At 57.0% G+C, this 24,809-nt stretch overlaps 1 protein-coding gene across 6 annotated transcripts; it reads left to right on the forward strand.

Annotated features, from left to right (window-relative positions):
• Positions 1–1,619: 1,619 nt before the first annotated feature.
• On the forward strand, positions 1,620–24,111 carry Gramd1a (GRAM domain containing 1A). 6 transcript variants are annotated; one of them, XM_047527452.1, is made up of 20 exons: positions 4,519–4,698; positions 10,879–11,089; positions 11,176–11,196; positions 11,663–11,747; positions 11,839–11,942; positions 12,017–12,112; positions 12,823–12,903; positions 14,203–14,315; positions 14,475–14,625; positions 15,123–15,321; positions 16,443–16,586; positions 18,168–18,286; positions 18,365–18,507; positions 19,955–20,058; positions 20,139–20,312; positions 20,431–20,518; positions 21,187–21,198; positions 21,500–21,607; positions 21,690–21,810; positions 23,652–24,111. In XM_047527452.1, the coding sequence occupies exons 1-20, from the start codon at positions 4,691–4,693 to the stop codon at positions 23,742–23,744; spliced, it is 2,175 nt and encodes a 724-aa protein (XP_047383408.1). In that variant the 5' UTR covers positions 4,519–4,690; the 3' UTR covers positions 23,745–24,111. The 6 variants fall into 6 exon arrangements, with proteins under 6 accessions (XP_047383412.1, XP_047383408.1, XP_047383409.1 ...); XM_047527454.1 differs by lacking the exon at positions 4,519–4,698 and adding an exon at positions 7,132–7,150; XM_047527456.1 differs by lacking the exons at positions 4,519–4,698; positions 21,187–21,198 and adding an exon at positions 1,620–1,897.
• Positions 24,112–24,809: the final 698 nt, after the last annotated feature.

Consider the following 24,809-nt stretch of genomic DNA (forward strand, 5'->3'; position numbering starts at 1 on the left):
TTCAGATGAAGGGTAATGAAGACTTCTGGAAGGGAGGCAAAGTGGTATGGGAAGTGGCCTAAGGCAGTCACAGGTTTAAACTAGGAATGGGACATGGGGTCATTTTATTGTTATATATGATGCAGATACCCCTGCATGTGTCAATTATTATGTAATAAAAATGGAAAGGGAGGAGAAAGGCGCCCAGCCTAAGCCATGGGTAACGCCAATGATTATAGGCCAGGTGGAAGAGAAGGAGGTGTATGCTGAAGTGAGATGGGAATCTCAGAGATGCAGGAGGGGACCCAGAAATCATGGCAGTACAGAGGCCAAGAGCTTCCCAGAGGGAAGAGGAATCTCCTAGGTTCACGGCTTCTAAAAGCAAAGCAGGAAGACGAGGGCTGGCAAATGTGTTGATTTGACCACCAGCATAGTCCCTGAACTTGGAGGCACCGTTCTGGGGAGCAGAGGGCAGAAGCTACGTTAGCTACCGTGAGGCGGGCCGCAGGCCAACGCAGGGGTGGACCACTACAGGCCCAGGATAAGGAGAATCCTTTCATCAATGGGAGAGTCAAGAAGGGAAGGATGAGGTGGCCTTCCTCAGCCTCCTCTGTAGTATGAGCACCCCGCCCCCACCCCACTCTCTCCTTTCTCTCAGGAACAGCTGGCCAGAGGGTAACACGACTCCAGACGGACATGCTATTCCAGCCTGAAGGTCATGACTCTCTGGCCCAACCAGCACTCTGAGATAAAAGGAAGGGCCAGGTCTCCTACCCTTATCCTAGAAGTCTGAACCCTGTGAAAGGAGAAGAAGGAAGAGCCCATAAGGTAGGAGTAATGGGGTCCTAGGATACCTGGTGAGGTCCAGGCCTGGCCTCTAAAGGTCAATGTCTTCCCCAAACCAGGAAGAATCCTCGCTGGGTTCCACCGGCCCTCCTTCCCCATTCCTTGGGAGGTTAGATTCCAAGAAACCTTTACTGTGTTCTGCTGAGAGGACAGGCAGGCTCTTGTCTGGCCTCCCCAGACCTAGGTGGTCTCCAACATCATAGCCACGGCGGCGGGAGCTGGCCAGGCTTCCTCCCTGGCTCTGGAGGCTGCAGCAACCACCTTCCCTTTGTTTGTCTTGGGAGGGGCAATTGCTGGGCAAACAGGGAAGGGAAATCCTGAATTCTGCCCCCTCTCTCCCATTAATCAGCCCTTACACAGGCCTGAGGTCTCTGGGGCCCACTCAGGACTGATTCTTTCTTGGCCCTGTATATGGAAAGGGGTTTGGCCTGCAGTGTGCGGAGTACCCAGGGCCTGGTTTTAGTGATGACTTAGAAAACTCCCAGCCCAGGGATAGCAACACATGTTTGCTGAGCACCTACTTCATGGGAGCCCTGGGCTGGGTGCTCTGAATGGCCAAGTTCTGTTTACTCATCCTAGGATGTTGTACCAAGACACCTTCAGTGTCCAGAGGAAGGAACTGAGGCTCAGGGTTATGAGGGGAGAGTATTGGAGGAGACAAGAATCCCAGCCAGATCTCTGTGACCCCCGAGAACTCATTTCTCAGAGTGGAACAGGAGGGGACAGTGCTCGGGGCTTGCTGGACAGGGCCTCCTCCCTTCACCTCTCTCTTTTCTCCCCCAGAGGCCACAGTGCTGTCCACGACCCTCCTCATGGCTGAGCTCCTACCCCTGCTGTCTTGGGTGCCCCCAGGTTCCCAGGGTGGTGCCCAGGACTCTCCTGTTCCTCCAGCTGAGCATCAGGCACGGGATGAGAGGGCCCAAGACCTGGCCCCTGAGTCATGGAGGTTCCTGGAGGTGCCCACCATTCACATAACACCATCTAGTGATGGGGAGTCACCCCCCTCCACCCCAATCACCCCACGCTTGCAGCGGCCGAGGACCCCAGACCTGGAAAGTCTGTCTCAGGACAGGTCAGACCTGGGCAGTGGAATGGATAGAGGGTTTTTTTTTTTTTTTTTTTTCCTTTCTCTCTCTCTCTCTCTCTCTCTCTCTCTCTCTCTCTCCTCATGTTCAAAGGTGAGTTTCTGGTGGACTGTCATTGCCTAGGTGGAAGGTGGGGGGACCGCAGGTCAGTGAGGGTGGCTTACAGGGACCTGACTGGAAATTATGAAACAGTCGTAGTGGAAAGTACATTGGGGCAACTGAACGCTGCCGAGCAAGACGAGAGTGGAAGCCCCACCACCGTTTGACACACTCAGTGTTTTTCAAACTATGGGTCAGACCCACGTAAGGGTCCTGAAACTAAGATGGTCAGTTGTGATCACACTTTGTTCCCAGACTGAAATAACATAGAATTGAAAGAAATGCCACATATGAGGCTGAGCAAGGCTAAGTGTGGTTTCCTGCGACTTCTGTGACATGACATATATTCCTAAGTGCGTGCCGGAGGCAAATGTAAGAGGTATTTCCTGCTGTAGCTCACAGGCCAAAAAAAAAAAAAAAAAGTTTTAAACAAAACCTCTGCAAAGAAACACTACCTCTAGCCCAAGGAGACAGGAACTGGGAGGTTCAAGGGCACAAGGGGAAAAAAAGGAAAGAACTTCACTGCCCTAAATAGAAATATGCAATGTGGTTTCTTCCAACAATGGACACTCGATAAGAGCTCAAGTTTATGAAGCAGAGCTCTGTGTACGGGTGTGTAGAAACCTCAGAAATGATGGGATGAGAAAAAGCAAGTTGCAAAATGGTACATTAGGAGCCCAATTGTGTATCTTTTTAAGAGACACTGAATAACAGGCCATGTTGTTAGGGATGCATCCTGATGTAGAAAAGGGGTAGAAAATCACATGGGAAGGACCCACACTGACTTGGAGGCATAGCAGGTGGGGATGAGGAGCTGGGTCTTTGGCTATAACTTTAATAGATAATTTTTCTCCTTCTCCTTCTTCTTCTTTTGTAAGGATCTGAAATAAAATGGTCAAATGTCCACATCTGTTGGATACGGGTGATGGGGGCATACATGACTATCATATTTTTTTCCTGTTGGAAATAAACGCTACTTACAAAGGTGAAAGTATTTCAAAAGAAGAGACAGGCAAGGAGAAATGTAAAGAGAGCCACGGGACACAGGGAAAGGGTGAAAGGAAGACCTGCCTGATATTTAAGGAGGAGAGGTAGCCATGGAAGAAAGGGGAAGAGCTTTCCTAGGCAGAAGGGATAGCAGGAGGAAGTCCTGAGGCAGGAATGTGCCTGGAGAGAGAGAGACAGCAGGGAGGTGGGGTGGCTGGGGGAAGGAGCAAGAGGGAGACCTAGGAGGAGGTGGTGAAGTCCAGAGGTGAGAGAGGCCCAAGCACTAGGGCCTTAGGGCCAACTGAGCTCTTCTTGGCTTTTACCTGGAATAAGGTGTATGTTGGGGTGGGGTGGGGGGTGGGTGAGACCTCCCTGAGCCAGGACAGGAAGGGAACAGGAGAGCAGGGATGGATGAAGCCAGTGTGACAGTCCAGGTGGGAATAGGGGAGGGGAGTTTAGATTCTGGAAAACTTTGTAGGTGGAGCTGACAAAGGTTTGTGATCCTTCGGGTATGGGTGTTGATGAAAGAGAGGAGTGAAGAAAGACTCAGAGGTTTGGGGCTGATCACCTACCAAAATATAGGAGACAGATGGTTGGTTTTGTTTTGGGTGGGGGTTGGAGGTGGGGAAGGGGTAAGGGTGGGGAAGGGATGTGAATGGAGTTTTTTCAAAAGAGGTAGGGATAGCTCACCCTGGAGAGCAGTGGGGAGTAAGTCCTCGTGCTGGGGCCTGAGCTGAGGAGCTGGGGGGTGGGGTTCATGTTCTGTGTTTTTGGTCAAGGTGCTCAGGACACCAAAAGACAGCACCTTGCAGAGATGGGGGCAGGCTGTGGTGTCAGAGCAAGAGCCTGTACCGCTTCGCAGCTGGGTGGCTTGCAAATCACTTCCCATCATTGAGGTCGGGCTTCCCCATCTCTAAAAGCACTGTTCAGGGGAAAGCCCTTACCACGGAGTGAGTGGGATGCCCAGGCCTGGGGCAACTTGCCCAGGGCCACAGCACAGTCAAGAGACAGAGGGTGACAGGATTCTGACTTAGACTGGAGGACCAGGACTGCGAAGCCCCCAGAGACCAAGGTCCTGGAACCTCCGGGAGCCAGAATTGAGGCTGAGAGACTGGGGGTGCTCCCAGCTCTCTTCGGTTCCCCCCAAAACCACCTACGCACCTCGGCTTCCCCGCACTTCTGTGCCACCCCCACCTCGCCCCACCTCTCCTGTTCTTCCCCGGGGTGGCGAGGAGCTCCCTGCCAGGTGCCTGAGTGGAGCTGAGGGCCCTTTCCTGGGCGCCCCAGTCGGTCCCTGGCGGCTACCAGGCCGGTGTCCAGTGTTAACGCAACCTCGGTGGCCCTTCCTCTCGCTGTCTCCCTGCCCACCTCCGCTGTCCTCCCGCGCCCCTCGGGCGGCCGGGCTCTCCCAGCTTCCCGTCCTCTCCTAGGCCGCGGCGGGTCCCTCTCGCCCTCCCCGCCCGGCCGGGGGCGGCGCCGTGACGCGCGGGGCGGGGGCAGGAAGGGGGTGTCGCTGACGCCGCGGCGGCCTCCGGCGGCTCCGGCCTTTTGTGCGGGCGGCGGGGTCGGGTGGGGGCGGCGACCGAGGCAGGCGAGGCCGGTGCCCCGCGGGGTCGCCCAGCTCAGCCAGCCCCGCTCAGCCGAGCCCTGCCCTGCCCTGCCCTGCGGCCGGGCGCGCCCGCCGCGCCGCATCCATGTTCGAGTAAGGAGCTGGCCGCGGGGGTCGGGGCGCGGGGACCCGAGGCCGCCGCCGAGGGGGTGCGGGGTCGGGGAGCGGCGCACGTGGGCCGGCCGGGCCGGCGGCGGGGAGCCCCGGGCACGGGTGCAGCCGGGGATGCAGCGCGGACGGCGGGGAGGCCCGCGGGCTGGTCGTCGCTGCTGGCCCGCGACGCGCCGGCTTGCGGGGTTTTGATGGGGCCGGGGCCCTTCTTGCAGGGAGCGTCCCCAGGCCTGCATCGCCCTGGCTCTCGGGAGCCGGGGGCAGGCGCGAGGCCGGTCGGGGTCTGTGGGCCCGGGATGGAGGGAGGACCGTGGCCAGCCCCCGCCAGCCGGGCCCACAGGCCGCGGAGCCCTGGCAGGCCCGGGACAGGCCCTCCTGGCCGCGCCCCCTCCCACCGTCCTCGGCTGCTGCGGGGTGGGGGCTTCTGCGTAGCCGGAGGACCGAGCGCCGGAGGTCCTCTGGGGTCGTGTGAGCGCGGAATTCACCTCTACGGGTGCCTGACCCGGGTGTGCGACTGTGTGTATGAATCGCGTCTTGCAAGTGTCTGTCGGTCTGCCTGGGGCTCTTGGTGTGTGTGAAGCAGCTGTGGCCCTTTTCGGTGTGTAATTTCTGTGTGTAATTCACCATAAATTCTGTCGGTGGCCCTGGGTGTTACCATAAGTTACCTATGTGTGTCGGATTGTGACTGTGTAGTGTGTGTCTGGGGCTCGTCACCTGCTGCTGGGACCCACCGTTGTGTGTACCAGCTATGTGTTTCCTTCCATCTGCGACTCCAGGAGCAAAAAAGATTACCTGCTAGTGACTTTGGAGTGTTTACCTGCGTCTGGGGCTCCTAGTGTCCTCCTTGTCTGTTTGTACAGGAATTTACCATTAGTTCCATCTGTGGCTCCAAGTGTCACTGTAAGTTACTGATGTGTGTCCCATAATGACTGTGTAGTGTGTGTACATGTGTCTGGGTCTCTCTGTTCCTCCGTGACCTTCTGTGCTCCTGTATGCCTGTAATTTCCCTCTGAAACTCTTATTTAGCTTTGTATGCAAATGTAAATTACCTGGATGTGTCCATTTATGACATTGTGCCCCTGGGGGCTCCGGTCTTGTGGCTTCGACCCTCTGTTTGTGTCTATAATTTACTTCTGATTCCATCTTTGGAATGTATCCATTTGTGACATTGTTGTATATTGAGTGGGGTTTTCTGTGTGCCACTGAGACCCTTTGTGGCTTTGTGCGAAGAGAAAAAGAGAGAGACCCCTGGTGGCTCTCTGTGGGCCTGGGACCCTCCTTCCTGAGACCTTGGGTGTAACCTTGACTCTCTGGAGGCAGTAACTATGACAACTAACTTGTCCCCCTTTTCGTTTGTAAAGCATATCCTACACATTATTGCAGAATCTGGCCACTGTGTCATCCTGGTGTGTCCACAGTCCCCTGGACTGTGTTATTCCCGAGTCCTTCCTGGCTGTGTGAGTGTCATAGTTGTCTGCCATATCAACAGCAGCTGACAGTCTATCCCGTGTCACTTTAGAACTGGCCTTTGCTTTGTCTTTCCTGCTAGGCAGTGAATACCGTGAGGACAGGACGTGCAGGCTGACTGAGTGACTCCATTTACCTAGCCTGTGTGTGTTAGCTGGGGTCCCTGTGACTGTTTTCTCACCACGTGGCTTTCTTTGTGATTATGTGAACGGTTTTTGCTTTTGACGCTTTGCTGAGACTTTCTTGTGGTTGTGTGTGAATGTCATTTATCTGGGACCGTCTGTGGTTCTCTATGTGTTTCTGTGACCTCTGTAGTGCTGTGTATGTGCAAGCACATGCAAGCATGTATGTGTGTGTGTGTGTGTGTGTGTGTGTGAGAGAGAGAGAGAGAGAGAGAGACTTTTTTCCAGAACTTTGTGTGTGCTGTCGCATATTTACAATGCTACAGTTGTGTGTGTTTGTATTTATTCTGGGACTCTGTGGCTCTGTGTGTGACACTACCATTGTGTGCGCGCGCGTGCGCGCGCGTGTGTGTGTGTGTGTGCAGATGACAGCGACTTCACAGTTTGCCTAGGACACTGACTGTGTGTGACCCTGTGCGTTTTTTCCGCTGATGCACACCTGTCTGTGCATCTGCCTCACTCTGATCAGCAGCAGCTCTGGGCCTGTTGAGGCCCCGGAAGTCTGAGATGAAGTGCCTGCAGTGGCAAAACCCCACACTTCCGAGTCCCCGCCCCCATAACGGTCCTCCTGCCCCTTGGGCTCCTCCCTTCACTCTCTACAGCCAGCTGAGTTGGGCAGACCCTGGGCCGGGCCTGCCCTTGGGCACTTCCTCCTTGCTCTGCTCGGAGCAAGAACTGGGGTGTGGGCCCTGCCCTGTCTGTGTGTCTTGAACCTGTCCCCAGCCAGCCCTGCCTCTACTCCTGGGCTATGAGAGAGCAGGGCAGGGCTGCTTCAGGACAGAGAGGTGAGTAGATGAGGTGAGGGAGGTGTATGGTCACCCCTCCCCAGAGCCCCTCCCTCCTCGCCAGCACTCTCAGGGTGAGCCCCAAACTCCTGATCAGGGTCCACAGGCCTGTGGCCTGGGCCTGGGCCCTCCGCTTCTGCCCCGGCCCGCTGGCACCTCATCTTCCTCAGACTTGCCGAGCTCAGCCCTGCGCCTGAGCTTGATGTTCCTGCATCCAGAACTGTCTTCTCCCAGCTCTACCACGCTGCCAAATCTGGCCTTTGTCCCATGGCTCAGCCTCGCCCAGCAAGGCCTTTGCAGACTCTCTTGCTGAGGAAACCATCCCGCTCCTGCTTGTCTGTCCTGTGTCTCTGTGGTCCTCACACTTGAACGTGTAGCACGCTCTCCTGGGCCCCACCCCGGTTTCTGATTCTGGAGCTTAGGAGTGGGTCCTGGGATCTGCATTTCCAACAGCTTCCGGGCGCTGCTGGTGCTGCCAGTCTGGGGGCTGTGCTGAGCAGGGCTGCTCTGGAGCACCGGCCAGCATCTGAGGTCATCATCTCATTTATGTTTTCTTACTGATTGACTGGGTTCCCCAGCCAGCACACCGTCCCTGCAGACTGGGGACGGATGTGTGTGGCCCCCTGTGTGGCCGCAGTGCCCGGTGCAGGGTAGGAGCAAATGACTAGAGGCTCCTGCCAGCCCAGGTGCATGGGAGATACTGTCAGGGTTGGTGCAGCATCTTGGACAGAGGGGCTCCATTTCAGTCTGCCAGAGGGAGAAGAGTCAAATCAAATTGTCCCTATGTGCTAGATTTTAGATATTGCTTTTTGTCCTCCAGGCAACCCTACGAGGTGGGTACTATTGCTATTCCCATTATATAGCAGAGGAAACTGAGGCTCAGGAAGGTCCAGACACTAGCTCAAAGTCACACAGGAAATGGCAGCACTGAGACCGGAAGCCCCTAGATCTACAAGTCCAAGTTCTGCAACTTACCCACCAGGTTGAGTCCGAGTTCTCAGGGGAAGGTTGTGGATCATTTAGTCCACAGTGACAGATGCGCACAGGGCACCTACTGTGTGCCAGGCCCAGGCCAGGTGGGGGGGATGAGAATCCAGGGGAGATACAGAATCTGCTGCTGAGGGGAAAGAGAAAGCAGGGAAGGAGGACCAGGGTGGGCAGTGTGATTTCAAATCGGGCATGGGGGGTGGTGCCCTGAGATGTGTCCACTGAGGAGGACCTAGGGGGTGACATCTGGCAGGAAGAGCATTTGGGGCAGAGGGAAGAGCCAAGGCAGGGGCCTCAGGGGAGGGAGTACAGGTGACAAGGGTCAAGAGGGACCACCCTGGGCTTTCCTGGGGTGAGAGGTGGCCTGAGTCAGGTTGCGCGGGTTGTCTCTGGCTGCAGGTGGGAACAGACTGGATGCAGGGACAGGAGCAGGAGACCAGCGAGGAGGCTGGTGTGATGGTGCAGGGAGAGTGGCCGTGGCCAGGCCACCATCTGTTTAATTCATGTATATATTCCACAGTTTCATTTCACAAGTATGTGAATGTTTCACTGTGCTCCATCCTGGGCAGGGCTGGGACCAGAGCAGCCCCAAGGATTGCCATCAGGAAGCCTATAGACCTGTGGGGGAAATGAACAGTCATCAGACAGTGACAGTCCAGGCTAGGGACGAGAGCTGCCCAGGGGCACCGGCTCGGGGAGAGGGCATGTGAGCAAGAGGCTTGAAGGACGCATGGGAATTTGCTGGGCACAGAAGGGCAAGGATGGTCTGGACAGAGGGAAGGGTATGTGCTGGTGGCAGGAGAGATAAGTCAGAAGAGCCCCTCCTGGGAGGGAATTCCACTTGCATCCCACAGTTGATTTGTGGATTTGAGGCAAGTGGTTTGTGCTTGGAGCGTCAGTCGCCTCCTCTGTGTAGCAGGAGTGGCGAGGGATCAGGTGCACAGGGTTGTTTGAGCTGGACATAGCTCCTGATAAGGAGTCAACAGTGAAGGTCCCTTTCAAGTCCCCGACGCTTACACACAGCCTTTATTAGCCTGTATTTGCGCAGTCACCTGAGCCTTCTGTTTGTCTGACGTCGCCTCCCCCAGAAGGCGAACTCTCCCAGGGCAGGAGCCGCAGCCCACGGTCTCTGCTCCTGCCAGCTCCACCCAGCCCAGGATTAGTTACTCAGTCACCCGTGTTTATTGAGAGTTATGTGTCCCATACAGTTTGGGATGCTAGGGTCACAGGTAGCCACCAGGACCTCCCAAAGTTTACCAGTGAGCAGGCAGTAAACAAACTGAACACCTGAACCAGGATAAGTGTAGATGGCGTGGGGTGTGACCAGGGAGGTGCCCACGTTAGGCGGAGTGACCAGGTGAGGAGGAGCGTTTGAGATGAGTACGAGGGAGCGGTTGTGCGGGAGCTGTGGATGGACATTCTAGGTGGACGCAACCGCAACTGCGGACGCCTCGTCGTGGAATGAAGTTTGAGAGCTTAAGGAACAGGAGGAGGCTGGAATGGCTGGGACGGCCAGGAGCGGGGCATGAGGTCTGGGAGGTGCAGGACCTGGTCACCGGGGCTTTGGGCCTCAGGGTGAGGACTCTGCTTTAACTTGAAGTGAGGTGCAGTTAGGGCAGGGCGGGGCTTGGAGGCAGGAGGACCCTGAGCCGACGCAGGTGGTCACAGGTTCCTTGTGGCTGCAGTGGGAACAGACTGGAGGCAGAGACTGGAGCAGGAGACTGGGAAGGGGGCTGCTGGGGTGCCCAGGCAGTAGGGGATGAAGGCTGGAATAGGGCGAGGTGGGTAGAAATAACGGGTACCTGTAATCCCAGCGGCTCCGGAGGCTGAGGCCAGAGGATCACAAGTTCAGAGCCAGCCTCAGCAACTTTAGTGAGGCTGCATGCAACCTAGTGAGACCCTGTCTCTGAATAAAAAATAAAAAGACCTGGGGATGTGGCTCAGTGGTTAAGTGCCCCTGGGTTCAATCCCGGGTACCCCCCCCAAAAAAGATGGAAGTAGTTTTACTGGGTTTTTTTTTTTTTTTTGGTGCTGGGACTGGAACCCAGGGCCTTGGGAATGGTAGGCAAGTACTCTACCCCTGAGCTACATCCCCGACCCTGGAAACACAGCGTGGTGGTGGAATGAGTGGAACTTGCTGACGGATTGGAAATGAGTTTTGGGGGAAGAAAGAAATTAAGAAAGAGTCTGAGGTTTTTAGCTTGAGCAACTAAGTGGAAAGTCACTGTTTGATAAATATTTGTAGTATGAATGAATTAGTATGTTTAAAAAAATAGGCCGGTACCCTGGTACAGCCTATAATCCCAGCTACTCAGGAGGCCGAGGCGGGGATCACAAAGTCAAAGCCAGCCTGGACAATTTAGCGAGACCCTGTCTCAAAATAAAAAAGGGTTGGAGTTGGGATGGAACTGGGTGGTCAAGCACTTTCCTGCTCAGGTCCTGGATTCCACCCCTAGTATTTGGAAGGGGAGGTAAAAAGCAGGTGTTCTTGAGAGCTTGTCTGTGGTTGGCTGTTGGAGGGACTGAGTACTTTCCACACACTGATTTGTTTAACCCTCTGAACAGCAAGATGAGGGTGTGTGTTTATTACTTCTGGATTTCAAAGAAGGTACCCGAGGCACAAATGGACGATGACTAGATGGACGGCTGGGTGGGTGGGTGGAGGGGCGGTAATGGGCCAGTAGCTGGGCCTTTAAGAGCAAGCCTGGCCTGTCTCCCTCAACACTTCTCCCTACCCCCAGCACCACACCCCACTCTGGCCGGAGCACACCCAGCAGCTCCCCATCTCTCCGTAAGCGCCTGCAGCTCTTGCCCCCAAGCCGACCCCCTCCTGAGCCAGAACCAGGCACCATGGTGGAGAAGGGGTCAGATAGCTCCTCGGAAAAGAGTGGAGTGTCCGGGACCCCCAGCACCCAGAGCCTGGGCAGCCGAAACTTCATCCGCAACAGCAAGGTTGGTGTAAAAACCAGTTGAGGGGACGGAGGGGTGGCAGGGTGGGCGGCCAAGGCCTCATCCTGACTCCTCTCTTTCTCTTGCAGAAGATGCAGAGCTGGTACAGTGTAAGTATCTGGGCAAGGGGACTTGCTAGAGGGCTGGGAGGGAGGGGGCCGTCAGCTGACACCACAGCCCCAGGCTGAAGCAGTCAAGGAACAGGGGCTGCGACTGACAGACCAGTTAATCCCGTGCTGCTAGTAATGTGCTGTGCGATCAGGGGTGTCGCGTAAATTCTCTGGGCCTCTCTCACTCTCCTTAAGAAACAACCCTACCTTACAAGGGGGAAGGGAACAGTCAATAAGGGTTGGTGATGCTGGTGGCACTTGACACAGGGTCTGGCTTATCTAAGAAATCAGTAAATGACAGGCGTCATTAAAGGGATCCTCCTGTGATGAGCCACAGAAGGCAGAAGCACGTTAGATACTGACATTTCAGAGATCCTCAAGCTGAGAAGACTGAAGGGGCTCTGGAAGCTTTGTGGGGCAGAACCGGGGCTGCGTAGCCCCATCCAGGTTCTTTAACTTCCCGTAGATGCTGAGCCCCACCTACAAACAGCGCAATGAGGACTTCCGGAAACTGTTCAGCAAACTCCCTGAAGCTGAGCGCCTCATCGTGGGTGAGTCCCTGACCTGAGTTCCCAGCCTCTGGGCTGCAGAACAGCCAGCCAGGTGACTCCGGCATCTCCCGTCTCCTCTCCCCACTCTCAGATTACTCCTGCGCCCTGCAGCGGGAGATCCTCCTTCAGGGGCGCCTCTATCTCTCCGAGAACTGGATCTGCTTCTACAGCAACATCTTCCGCTGGGAGACCACGGTGAGCTGATGGGAGGGGAGGTGCCCCGTGGGCAGCAGGGCCCCGGTCCCTTCTGACCCTCCTGCCGTCTTCAGATTTCCATCCAGTTGAAGGAAGTGACGTGTCTGAAGAAGGAAAAGACAGCCAAGCTGATCCCCAATGCCATTCAGATCTGTACAGAGAGCGAGAAGGTGAGCCCAGGGACCCAGTGACGGGGACACATAGTCACTGATCTCAGCAGTCTCTCTGCTCTCCTGACCCAAAGCCAGTCAAAGCCAAGCTCTGTTTCTTCTGCACCCCAAACCTCTCTCAGATCCGTCACCTGCTCTTTATTGCCCCAGCCCCTGCCATGGCCTGACTCTCATCCTTTCTGACCTGGGTCCCCACCTCAACTTCCTGTCGGATCCTTTCCTCACACAGCTGCTCAGGGACATAGTGGAACCCTTCCCTCCCATGTCTCCGGCAGCTCAGATGCCCTTGCCCCTGGGACACCCCTCTGGGGCTCCATTCCGACCTCTTCACCATGGCCTCACGCCCAGTTCATTGAAAGATGGCTAGTCCAACCCCTGGCAAGACAGGAAGCAGGAAGGGCAAGGGGAAGACTTCACAGCAGACTTGCTTTTATGTTTTGAGGATCAGGTGACCACCCCAGACACCAAGGGGGCTAGGAAAGTGCCCTGGGCTTCCCCCTTGCAGCCCCAGCCACCCTGAGCTGAGCCTGTCCAGAGAAGGGTCTGTCTCCCACCTGGACTGTGGGCCCTGCAAGTCTGGGCACAGGATAAGCATTTTGTGGAATGAAGGCAGGGACAAGTGAGTAGCAGGGACAGCCCTGCAGAGGATGGATCTTCCCGGGCTCCAACCCGCCTCTCCCCTACCCCTCACACGCCCTTCTGTTCTGCAGCACTTCTTCACTTCCTTTGGCGCCCGTGACCGCTGCTTCCTCCTTATCTTCCGCCTCTGGCAGAATGCACTGCTTGAAAAGGTGAGCCTGGGTGTGCAGGGGAGAAGCAGGGCGTCAGGGGACCATGGAGCCAGGGGTACCAGACCTCAGGGAACAGGAGGAACCCCAGCTCTTCTCCATGGACACCAGGCCTCTTGCACAGCCCATAGGTCCAGCTGGGGGCAGCCAGGGGTTCCTGCGCTTGACTCTGAAGCTGAGTCTCCAGCAAAAGAGAGGGGTTGGTGTCAATCACTCATGACTTCATCCCTGGGGCTGGGGAAGATTTTCACACTGAGCAACATCAAGGTTCTGCTGGTAGGAATGCGGGTATTCCTCACACGAAGTCTGCTGCTGGGGCCACAGCATCTCTGAACGTCCAGACCCTCTCCTCCAGCTGTGCTGTGGGTGCCCTGTCTTCTGAGGACCTCTTATCCCCCGGGGCAGCTTCAGCTGTGGTCATTTCCAGAACAAGAGTGCTCAGAGAATCCCCTGAGGAGCCTGAGAAAGGGACAGGGGAGAGGACAGTCACAGCTCAGGCCCTGCAGTTCCAGCCCCAGCACTGAGCAGAGATGCCTGGGGCAAGTCATTGAACCCATCTGCCCTGCGGGCACATCCCTACCTTATAGCACCCAAAACTGGGGCCCCAATAAGCGCTCAGTAATGTCTGCTTGTGTGAAGTTGGGTAGGCTGGTGGCTAGCTCCCAGGCTCTCTGCAGCCTCCTGGGACCTCATCCAACACTGTCACTTCCCAGTCAGATGCACCCACCTGTAAACGGGTGCGGCTTTGAAGACCTGGTGGGTTAGCAGGATGCCTGGCTCCTCAGCACAGCAGCGGTGCCAGCTGCTGCTACCACCGTTATTATTTCATCATTGTCATCCAGCCACTCTGAGCATGGGAAGCTGAAACTGGGGGCGACTGAGGACACCAGGAGAAAGAGTGGGGGGCACTATAGCCATGGCCTGTGGGAACATGGGCTCTGGAGACTGGCTGGACTTGAATCCCAGAGTTGCTTCTGGTCACTAAGTGACCTCAAGGATATAACTTCCCTTTCCCTTTCCTCCTGGCCCTCTGTAGTCTCCTCTGTAACAGCGGAACTTTAACTGGCCAGAGCCTGCAGGGACTTGGGAGGTCTGAGGTGTAGAGCGAGCCCCAGGCAACGCGCCTGGTGGGCGGTAGGCTTCCTGGAAGATGCGTTTCCTGCCCAGGGGGCGGGGCCTGACTCATGAGGCCATGCTGCCCCCTTGTGGACGTCTGGGGAACTGGAGGCTGAGGGCTGGGGGAAAACCTAGTAGGGAGGGCTCTGGCCCCAGGTGAGGTCAACCCCATTCCTTCCTGCCCAGACGCTGAGTCCCCGCGAGCTCTGGCACCTGGTGCATCAATGCTACGGCTCCGAGCTGGGCCTCACCAGTGAGGACGAGGACTACGTCTGCCCCTTGCAGCTGAATGGTCTGGGGTGAGTTAGAGGTGGAGGGGGCTCCAGGATTTGGAGGAGACCAGATGGGGCTGTGTGCAGAGTTCCAGGAGTGCCAGGTGGATGGACTGAGGTGGGTGTGCAGGAAGGTGAATGGAGGCTGGAGGATCCAGTGGTCCCACTTTTCCCCTCCCACTACAGGAGCCCCAAGGATGTGGGAGATGTAATTGCCCTGAGCGACATCACCCCCTCTGGGGCTGCCGACCACAGCCAGGAGCCAAGCCCTGTGGGCTCACGCCGAGGCCGCCTCACCCCCAACCTGTCCCGGGCCAGCAGCGATGCAGACCATGGGGTGAGCAGGAGGGTACAGGAGAGAGGAGGGTGCTGGTGGCCAGGGACAAAGGAAGGATGGGGGAGAGGGACAGACTAAGAGACAGGGGTGAGGGAGGGGACAGATGGAGATGGGAAGATGGTCAGGGAAAATAGGGCCAGAGAGGGGGGAGAGAGACAAATGAAAAGGGGGCACAGACAAGTGGAAAGGGCGAGAAGCAGAAGGGGCAAGATGGATGGGTGGATGGACGGAACAGGAGACAGCTAGATGACCAGGAAGGCAAGAAGGCCTATGGTCCAGGCATCCCCACACACCTGGTCAGAGCTAAGAGGAGCCCGCATCTGGGTGTCCGCCGGGCCTCTCTCAGCTCAGCCTGGGCCCCAGGTGTGCACACACCTCACCAGCACCGGTTTCACTACCTGAGCAGGGTCTCAAATCCTTGCAGCCAGTGTGGACCCAGGCAGGTTCCCAGGCTGGGATGGTGGCGGGGCAAGGCTGTACAAAGCCTTTCTCTGCAGGCAGAGGAGGACAAGGAGGAGCAGACGGACAGCCAGCCAGACGCCTCCTCCAGCCAAACGGTGACCCCAGTGGCAGAACCCCTGAGTACAGAGCCCACCCCGCCTGACGAGCCCACTTCCCTGGGCCCCTTGGACTTGCTGCCCAGGGAGGAGCTGTTGACCGACACGAGTAACTCCTCTTCATCCACCGGGGAGGAAGGTGAGGCGGGAGGGCTCAAGTTCATTCCCTTCCTCACACACAACCTTTTAAGGAATTAAGCAAGAAGGGATGTGTTGGCTCATGAGAATAAAAATGCAGAAAGTCGGCAGAGATGGCATTCAAATGGTGTTGTCAAAAGTCTGTCTGTCTTGAGCTCAGCTTGGAAGGCTGCATGGCAGGATGAGTAACAGCACGGTCTTGGAAAGTAGGTTGCTGGGGTCCAAATCCTGGTTGAGCTGCTTTCAAACCAGTATTATGAAATTGTTTAACCTCCCTGAGCCTCAATTCTCCCATCTGGAAAATGGGGATAGCAGTAATAATGCCCACTTCATAGGGTTGTCGTTAACATTAATTAAATGTTAGTACGTGTTAAAGTGCTTAGGCCAGTTATTATGTTCATTTTCTCAGTGCCAACAAATTTTCAGGTATCCTTTATTCTCGTGGGGTCAGACAGAGCCCCGGCCAAGCCTAGTGTTAGAAATAACAAGGTGCCGCAAGAAATCAAAAGGCAAACCTTTGCTTCTGGGAGAAGGCCGTGCTACTGGAACCTGGCTAGCAAGCGCTCCTGGGCGTGCAGACAGCCTGTTTTTATCTCTACCTAACGCAGGGCTGCCCTTCACTCTGATTGGAGGAGTTCGGGGTTGCAATCTATGCGATTGGTTGATTTTAGAATTAGGGCGGGAAAAAGGAAGGGCTACAGTGGTACCCACTTAAGGCTTTACCACGTTTTGAAAAAGGACCACCAGACTTTTACTTCTCACAGTAGCAGAAAGGGAAGGGAGCATGCTTTTCCCGGTAGCTACAGCAAGAACCTTAGGGTTGGCTTTGATTGGTTCAGCCTGACGAGTGAACCCGCCCCCGAACCAATCACTGTGGCTGATTGGCTGGACTGGATAACACACACGCCCCTGGACCAATCCTGGCTGATGCGCCTGGGTGCCCAAGCCCACCTTCAGCCAACCGCTGTGGCAGAGGGAGCTGAGTAGTGCCAGGCCTGAGGTCTCCTTGGTCCAGGAGGATAGATATGCATCCAGCCCCCTAGGCCTGAGGTGGGGAGGAGCAGTCACCCAGAGGGAGGGAAGGATGGGACTCACATCGTCCGGCCCTTCTCTGTCTCCTAGCCGACCTGGCCGCCCTGCTTCCCGACCTCTCTGGCCGCCTCCTCATCAACTCGGTCTTCCACGTGGGTGCCGAGCGGCTGCAGCAGATGCTCTTCTCAGACTCGCCCTTCCTCCAGGGATTCCTGCAGCAGTGCAAGTTCACAGGTCAGGGGCGGGCTAGAGAAGATACCGAGGTCACCCAGGTGTAGGAGAAGGGCGAGGAAGGGTCAGTCGGGAGAGGGACAGTTAAAACAGGTCTGCGGGACTGGGCACCGTGGCACACTGTAATTCCAGCGACCCGAGGCAGAGGCAGGAGCATCTCCAGATTTTAGGACAGCTTCCACAACTTAGTGAGACCCCATCTGGATAAATAAAATAAAATAGCGTCTGTGAGAGCAGAAGTGGGTCAGCCTCATGCCAACTGAGTAGCCTCGGGCAGGGTTCCAAGCCACTTTGTACCCCGGTTTCTTCTTCTGTTTAATGTTCACAGCACGTGCCTTTCCCAGCTCCCATTAGAACTAGATGAGTTAATACTAGGAATGTGCCTGAATGGCAGTATGTAGTAAGTGTTTAATAGACACAAGTTAATGATCACAGTCAGCGTCTACTCTGCAGGCCTTGGAGACCAGGAGAGACCAGGGTGGGTAGACTCCTGTTCTCAGTGCCCAGGATCTAGTGGGAGCAGCAGGAAAAACACAAATAAGTACCACCTGCTGCAGGTGTGATGGGAGTTAGGGTCTGTGGGCGTCGGGGCGGCTGTGTTTTGAGGGCACTGTGAAGGCTGCTAGGAGGACCCGAAATGGAAACTAAGGCTGGAAGGAGGAACTGAGGAAGGTGGGAAAGGGAGAGGGCCAGGGGAGAGGCCAGCAAGGTCATGCAAAGCCCTCTAAGACTGGAGGCTTAGGGATAAGGAGGGCTGCGGTGAGACCCGCTGAGGGAGGCTGTGGTGGAGGTTCAGGCGGGGCAGCGGCTAGTCAGATGGTTATTTTCCTTTGTTTCTTTTTTCCTCTGTTGAAAGTGAACAATGTAGGTTCCCCTGAAGTCACAAAGACAGTGCCCTGTGTTGGGTTAGACAGGCCTCGCAGCGCTATGCTTACATCTTGGGAACTGGCACATCAGGCAGAAAAACTCAGACTGCCCTGGGGGCACTGGGGAGCAATGGAATGTCTTAGGCAGATAAAGGTTACAGTCAAGCTCGGCTTTAACAAAGTATCCCTGGACCAGAAATGGAGTCTGAGGGCAGGTGCCGAGCGGGAGGCTGGGCAGGAACACTGGGCAGGTGAGAATGGGCCAAACCAGGAAGGATGCTCAGCGGCACTGAACAGGTGGTGGAGCTGACCTTAGGGGGGTGAGGTCCAGGACTCCAGTGGGGGCCTGGAGGACCCCAGGATGGGGACCCAGGGCAGCCGGGATTGAGGAGGTGCTGAGGCTTCCAGGGAAGGTACTCAGAAGGCCGCAGGTGCTTAGACCTGATGCCAGGAGAGAAGCCAGTTCGGGTACAGAGGGGAAACCGAGGCTGCAGGTGTAGACGAGATGGCCCCAGGAGGGGTCAGAAGAGGTCCCAGCCGTGACCATCACTGACTCCTGAAAGGAAGGCAAGGGTAGGCGGCAAGACGGGGACTTGAAGGAAGGGTGGGGTTGGGGACAAGTCTGCAGAGAACTGAGACCCTTTAGAAAGACTGAGTCTCCTAAGCTGGGGACAGAGGACGGGAGGATGTGCCCTCATTCTTTTCTTGTGCCCTCTAGATGTGACCTTGAGCCCCTGGAGTGGGGACAGCAAGTGCCACCAGCGCCGTGTGCTGACTTACACCATTCCCATCAGCAACCCACTGGGCCCCAAGAGCGCCTCCGTGGTGGAGACACAGGTGGGCCCGTGGGGTGGGGCGGCCAGGCGGGGAGCCTGGCTGGGTGGGCCGGCCTGACCGCCCTCCCTGTCCTCGCAGACGCTGTTCCGGCGCGGCCCACAGGCGGGCGGGTGCGTGGTGGACTCAGAGGTGCTGACGCAGGGCATCCCGTACCAGGACTACTTCTACACCGCCCACCGCTACTGCATCCTGGGCCTCGCCCGGAACAAGGCCCGGCTCCGGTGAGCCACCCCTCGCCCTGGCGGTCCCAGGGACCCTACTCCATATCCCCACCCTGAGTCAGCTGCAGAATGTTGGATCCCACCTTGGCAGAGGAGCATAAGCGTTGGGTCCCTGAGACCCCAGGTCTCTGAATAGCAGAGGGTAGACAGGTGGCCCTGGGGACAACTGGTCCCAATCTACAGGGGGCGTGTGAGCAATGAGAGGGCGAGTGAGTGTGCGAGGGAACAATACATTTGTTCACCTGTTTATTGAGCATCTAACTGTGTGCCCAGCCCATTCAAGACCTTGGGGTACAGCACAGTTAAACAAAGGCCCCTGTCTCAGGGAGCTCATGTTCTGGGGGGGATTGGTGAGTAAAAATGATGAATGAGCCTGCAGAATATTCACCAGTGATACAGGCTTTAGAGAATAGCACAGTGGGCTAAAGAGCCGGGGAGGCGCTGGACCAGCAGAGCATTTTACCCTGAATGTCCTCTAAGAAAGGAATATTTTACAAGAACATGAAGGAGGTAAGAGCTGATGGCAGTGCAAAGGCCCTGAGGCAGACGTGTGGGACTGGCTAGAGTGGAGTAAGTGGAGGAAGGGTAGGCAGTGGCTTTGCGGTTCTGGCGAGGACTTGGTGGTTAGCTGTGGTGAGGTGCACCGGGTCCGGGCTCTGAGCTGGGGACTCTGACCTGACTCAGGTGTTCACAGGCTCCTTCTGGTTGCGGGTGGTAAGAGATAACAGGGGCAGGGACGGAGCAGGAGACCAGGAAGGAGGCTGCTTGGTGTTCAGGCAGGAGGAGACGAGGCTGGGCTGGGGAGGCAGCACAGGGGAGGACAGTTTAGATCCTGGACAGTGTTGGTGGGAGGGGTCGGCAGGGTTGGCTGAGGCTGGGTCCACGTGTGCATGAGAAGGAAGGGGCAGGGCCACTGGGAACCCCCAGGTGTCCAACCGGAGCCGAGAAGGATGGAGCTGCCATTGACCGAGATGGGGAAGGCAACAGAGGGTCCAGTGCTAGCGGAGGACGCGCTGAGCTGAGCTGAGCTGCTCAGAACAGCGTGTGGGTGGGGTGCGCAGCCAGGTGCAGAGGCTCATCCGGGGAGGTCCAGGCCAGGACGTCAGCGTGAGTGGACGGTGCTCAGGCAGCTGGGAGCCGTGGTAGCCGGCATGGAAGGAGACAGGGTCAAGGCTGGGTTAGCCAGCTTGGGGGCCAGGGGCCTGGGAAGGTGGTGGGCGGGGAGCACATTGTCTTGTCTGAGTGACAGAAGGCCCTCTCTGAATTAGGGGGAGGGACTGCCTACCCTTCCTCCACTTACTCCACTCTAGCCAGTCCCACGCTTCTGCCTCAGGGCCTCTGCACTGCCATCAGCTCTTACCTCCTTCATGTTCCTGTCCCATCCCTGGGGGACGGGACCACAGCCCTGAAGCCACACTCTGACCCTCTCCCCCTCCGTCTGCCCCAGAGTGTCCTCGGAGATCCGCTACCGGAAGCAGCCGTGGAGCCTGGTGAAGTCCCTGATTGAGAAGAACTCCTGGAGTGGCATCGAGGATTACTTCCATCACCTGGGTAGGGCGGGGGGGCCGGCGGGGTGGGGTGGGGCGCGGCCTGGCTGGGTAGGCGTCCAGAGCCCCCTCTTCCCTCCACAGAGCGAGAGCTCGCTAAGGCCGAGAAGCCGTCCCTGGAGGAAGGCGGGAAGGATGCCCGGGGGCTGCTCTCAGGTCTGCGGAGGCGAAAGCGGCCCCTCAGCTGGAGGGGCCACGGAGACGGGCCCCAGCACCCAGACCCGGACCCCTGCACCCGTGCTGGCATGCACACCTCGGGTGCGTCCTCAGGACCTGCTCAGGCAGGCGGAAGAGCCGGGGGGCCTGGGGGGGGTGGGGAAGTGGGGGGGGTGTGGCCCTGTGCGCGGTTGCCTGACCCCGCGCCGCTGTCCCGCAGGCTCCCTCAGCTCCCGCTTCTCGGAACCGTCCATGGACCAGGGCCCTGGGGCAGGCATCCCCAGCGCCCTGGTTCTCATCAGCATCGTGTGAGTAAGAGACAGGCCTGGCTCTACAGCCTGGCTGTGTGGCCTTGAGCAAGTGCTTGGCCTCTCTGGCTTAGTGCTCCTTACACAGTGTAGATGCTCAGTTTGTCATGGGAAAGGATTCCCTGCTGGAAAGCAGAGGCCCAGGGGGCTGTGGGAGGTCAGAGTAACTTGACCTTGACCAAGGGGCAGGGAGGGCTTTCTGGAAGGTCAGACACCAAAGGCTAAAGAATCCGCCAGGCGGGCAGGGAGAGGTGTCAGAGCTAAGGCGCTGGTGCTTTTCACTCCTCGTTCCTGCCCCGCGCTTGGCTGGGCGGGGGCTGGGACACAGTGGTGACCTGCAGCCTTCGGTGGAGACAGACCTGATGCGAGACCAGAGGGACCAGGACTGGGGTGGGAGGCTGTGGGAGGACAGGACCTGCTTCCTCCACGGCCCCACAGCTGGGCGGTTGGGGTGACTTTCCTAGGCTAGCACAGGATGTCCGCGCTGCGACCTGAGCAGGCAAGCCCACGATCCAGGGGCGGGTGGGACAAGGTGCTCCGGGAGGGGAAATCAGACCAGTTCAGGAGCGGCCACGTGGCAGCCTGGCCCGGCTCCGTCCTGGGTGGGGACAGGGGCGGCGGCACAGGCTCATGGCTCTCACCTCCTTGCCCCCCTTACTGCTGCACAGGATCTGTGTGAGGTAGGGTCCCACGCTTCCACCTGCCCTCCCCTCCCCTGTCTCAGCCCCCTGCTGACTCCTCTCCCTATTCCAGGCCTCCCTGGGTCCCCCAGGGAAGTGGCCTCGGGTGGTGGTCAAGGGCATGGGTATCGCTCAGGCCTGGCTTTGAACCCTGACTTTTTTACTTACATACTGTGCATCCCTAGGCCTGTCTCTCACCCTCTCTGAGTCTCAGTTTCATCCTTTGAAAAGGCGGGAGTGTAATCTTGGTGCCCCTTCATGGTGTGGTTGGGGGGCACTGACTCCTGACCCCTGTCCCCAGCCTCGTCGTCCTCGTCGCCCTCAACGCCCTCCTCTTTTACCGCCTCTGGTCTCTGGAGAGGACTGCCCATACCTTCGAGTCCTGGCACAGTCTGGCCCTGGCCAAGGGGTAAGCGGGTGGCGTGCGGAGGGTGGGGGGCTGGACGGGCTGGGTGAGGCCTCGGCCCTACCCAGGCCCCGTGTCTCTGCAGCAAGTTCCCCCAGACGGCCACAGAGTGGGCCGAGATCCTGGCCCTGCAGAAGCAGTTCCACAGCGTGGAGGTGCACAAGTGGAGGCAGATCCTGCGGGCTTCCGTGGAGCTCCTGGACGAGGTGGGCCTCCTCCCCGCCAGGGCCGGGTGGGGCTGTGGGATGGACGCCCTCCCCTCTCTGGGCCCAAGTTTCCTCCTCTGCAAAATGAGGAAGCCACTCCTAGTCCCCACCTCTCAGGGTTGCTGGGGGTCAATGGGATGAAAGAAGGAATTTATCGGTTCTCATCCTGGAAAAAAGTCCAGGGGTCTCACTTCAGGCATGGCTGGATCCAGCCCCTGGGTAGGAATAAGAATCCATCCCTTCTAGCTTCTCTTGACTGTGCCGATGCTCAGGGATAGCTTTGTTTTGGGGTATCCTTTACTGCAGGATGACCAATGACCAACGTGGTACCTGCCACTCCAGGTTGGCATCCAATGGACAGTGCGCTGTCACTGCCTGCTGGGGTCATGTGCCCACCCCTGAAGCCCTCACCACAGCCAGGGCTGGGTTAGGCTTCAGTCCCTTTTGGGCGAAGGGGTGACAGGGTCTGCAGGCAGAAGAAAGGTTCTCCAAAGGACACTGCAGTCTCCTCTCCAAAAGGGGGTCGACCTAACTCCCCGTGTAGTTCAAGGGCAGCATCTGTTCAGAATGTGACAGGATTCAAGTTCTATCCTGTGCTGTGTCTTTACTGTTTGAACCTTGGCCGCTGCCTCTGAACATGGATGATAATTGATGTCACCTCTTGTGAGGGTGGAAGAGGTTAGCATTGGGAACAGTGGTGGGCAAACAGTTAACACTTGATAGAGGTGTGCTGTCAGTCAAGCGAGGGAGTACACAGCACACAGTAGGAGCTCAGCCAACATGCTGTCCCCGTGTGGTGATGCCCCTGGCCCCAGTGGACTCCAGCAGGCAGCTGTAGGGGGTGCTGGGGTAGGTGCCTACAGTAGGTGCCCATGGCGTGTGCGGGGTCGATGGGAAACGGAGAGTCCATCACTGACTGGGTTTCCGAAGTGGTCAGAGCTGAAGCTGCAGGTGATGGTGACCTCCTGTCTGCTAAGACCCTTCCATCACCCTGGATACTTTTTTTTATATATGTATTTAGATATATTTTTAGCTGTAGATGGACACAATATCTTTATTTTTTTATGTGGTGCTGAGAATTGAACCCAGTGCCTCACACATGCTAGGCAAGCGCTCTACCACTGAGCCACAACCCCAGACCCTGTGGCCCATCTTTAGAGGCCTTATTGTACCCCAAAATCATGCTCATGGGGAGATGCCCCACAGGGCGTGCAGGACATGATGGGGAGGAAATTAAGGCTGGGACCCCATTGCTCAAAGAGAAGGAGGGCAGAACTCCTCCACTCTGCGTTAAATTTTTGATGATTTTTCTCTCTCTCAAATTGCCGGGAGTACAGAGTTGACTTTGCAGATTAATTGTAGCAGCAGATGCGGGCTGAGCACTTACAGAGCCGGCTGCTCTAAGTGTCGAGCATGATTGACGGCCTCATGCTCCTGGCCAGCCTTGTCCGGGTGATCTGGTTTATCCCCATTTGTAGCAAGTTAGGAGGCGTGCGACGTCCTGGGGTTTGGGGAGGTCAGGAGCTTGCCCAGGGTCACGGGGTAAGAATCATAGCTGAATGCACTGGCTCCAGACTTCATCCATCCCTGAAATCGTCCCACGAAGCAGGGATGTTACTGCCCCACATTTCAGATGAGGGATATGGGCTCAGGGAGGTGACAGCAAAGTCAAGATGGAAAGCCAGGCCACCTGACCCCACACTCACACTGAGCCGATCCTCTGCTGCGGGGAAGTGGTCTCTTCCCACAGCATGACCTGTCGGGGTGGGGGCAGCCTCCCAGCTGCGGGCGGGGCTGACCTCACCCTCATGGCGCTCACCCTCCCTGCCTCCTCCTGGCAGATGAAGTTCTCGCTGGAGAAGCTACACCAGGGGATCACAGTCTCGGACCCTCCCTTTGACACCCAGCCACAGTCTGAAGACAGCTTCTCCTGAGACCGCCTGGCCACCCGGCTGTCCTCTCAAGTGGACAGAAGGACACAAAGAGCCCCAGCGGCCACTGCTGGCACGGTGCGAACGCCGGGAACCTCCTGCCTGCCCCTCCCGGTGGGCCTGCCGAGGGCCATGCAGACGTGGGGACCACAGAAGCAAGAAGCACTTTAGACCAGCGTGTGCAAGTCCAGCTGCCATTGCCCGCCCAGCCAGGGAGCTGGCCTGGCCTTTGGCGGCCCCGCACTAACTTATTTCGCCTGGCTGGGGTTGTGGGGGGTACCCCCTGGGGTGCACGCTTCCCTCAGCTCTGGGTTTAATGTATTATATTTATTGGGGGCCGACAAAGCCCTAATAAAGGGTTGGAAGCGGCTGTGCCTGTGCCTGCGGGGGCCCTGGAACGGGTGGGGGCTTCCTGTTGCACTCAGATCCCACTGTGGTGGGGAGGGCCGCTTCTGTCCATTGCCTGGACAGGTACTGAAGACATCCAGGTACTCTGTCCCCAGCATCTTACATCATCCACGCCCAGAGCAGGGGCACTGAGGATGAACTCGTACCTGGTGGCTGGGTTCAACTCCTGCCTCTTGGTAGTCATGTCACCTGGAGCAGGTCAGTGGCTTTGGGCCGGTTTTCTCTTTGTAAAATGGGTATATAACAGCACCTTTCTCTCAGGATTGTTAGAAGTCATTGGATCTCAAACTTTAACCACATGAGAATCTCCTGGAGAGCTTCTACAGAATGAGAGTTCCTGGCTCAGTGGGTCCCGGCAAGGCCGATGCGCATTTCTAACACAGTCCCAGGTAGTGCTGATGGTGCGCCTCCAGGGACCACACTTTGAGAACCATGATTATGAGATTCCAAGGAGTTAATCAGTGTGACTCTATTACAGGGCCTGGCATGGAGGAAGTATTCAATGAATGTTATCTTCTTGCAGAAAAATCGAGAGGAAAAAAAGTAACTGGCGTAGAGAACACCAAACACGCACCACGCTCTGTGCTGGGAACTGATGCTCATTTTTTTCTCACAGTGACTCCTTGAGGTGGAGGCAAATAAAGATTTACATGCCTGAGG

Source organism: Sciurus carolinensis, chromosome 16, assembly GCF_902686445.1.
Source record: "Sciurus carolinensis chromosome 16, mSciCar1.2, whole genome shotgun sequence".
Lineage (NCBI taxonomy): Eukaryota > Metazoa > Chordata > Mammalia > Rodentia > Sciuridae > Sciurus > Sciurus carolinensis.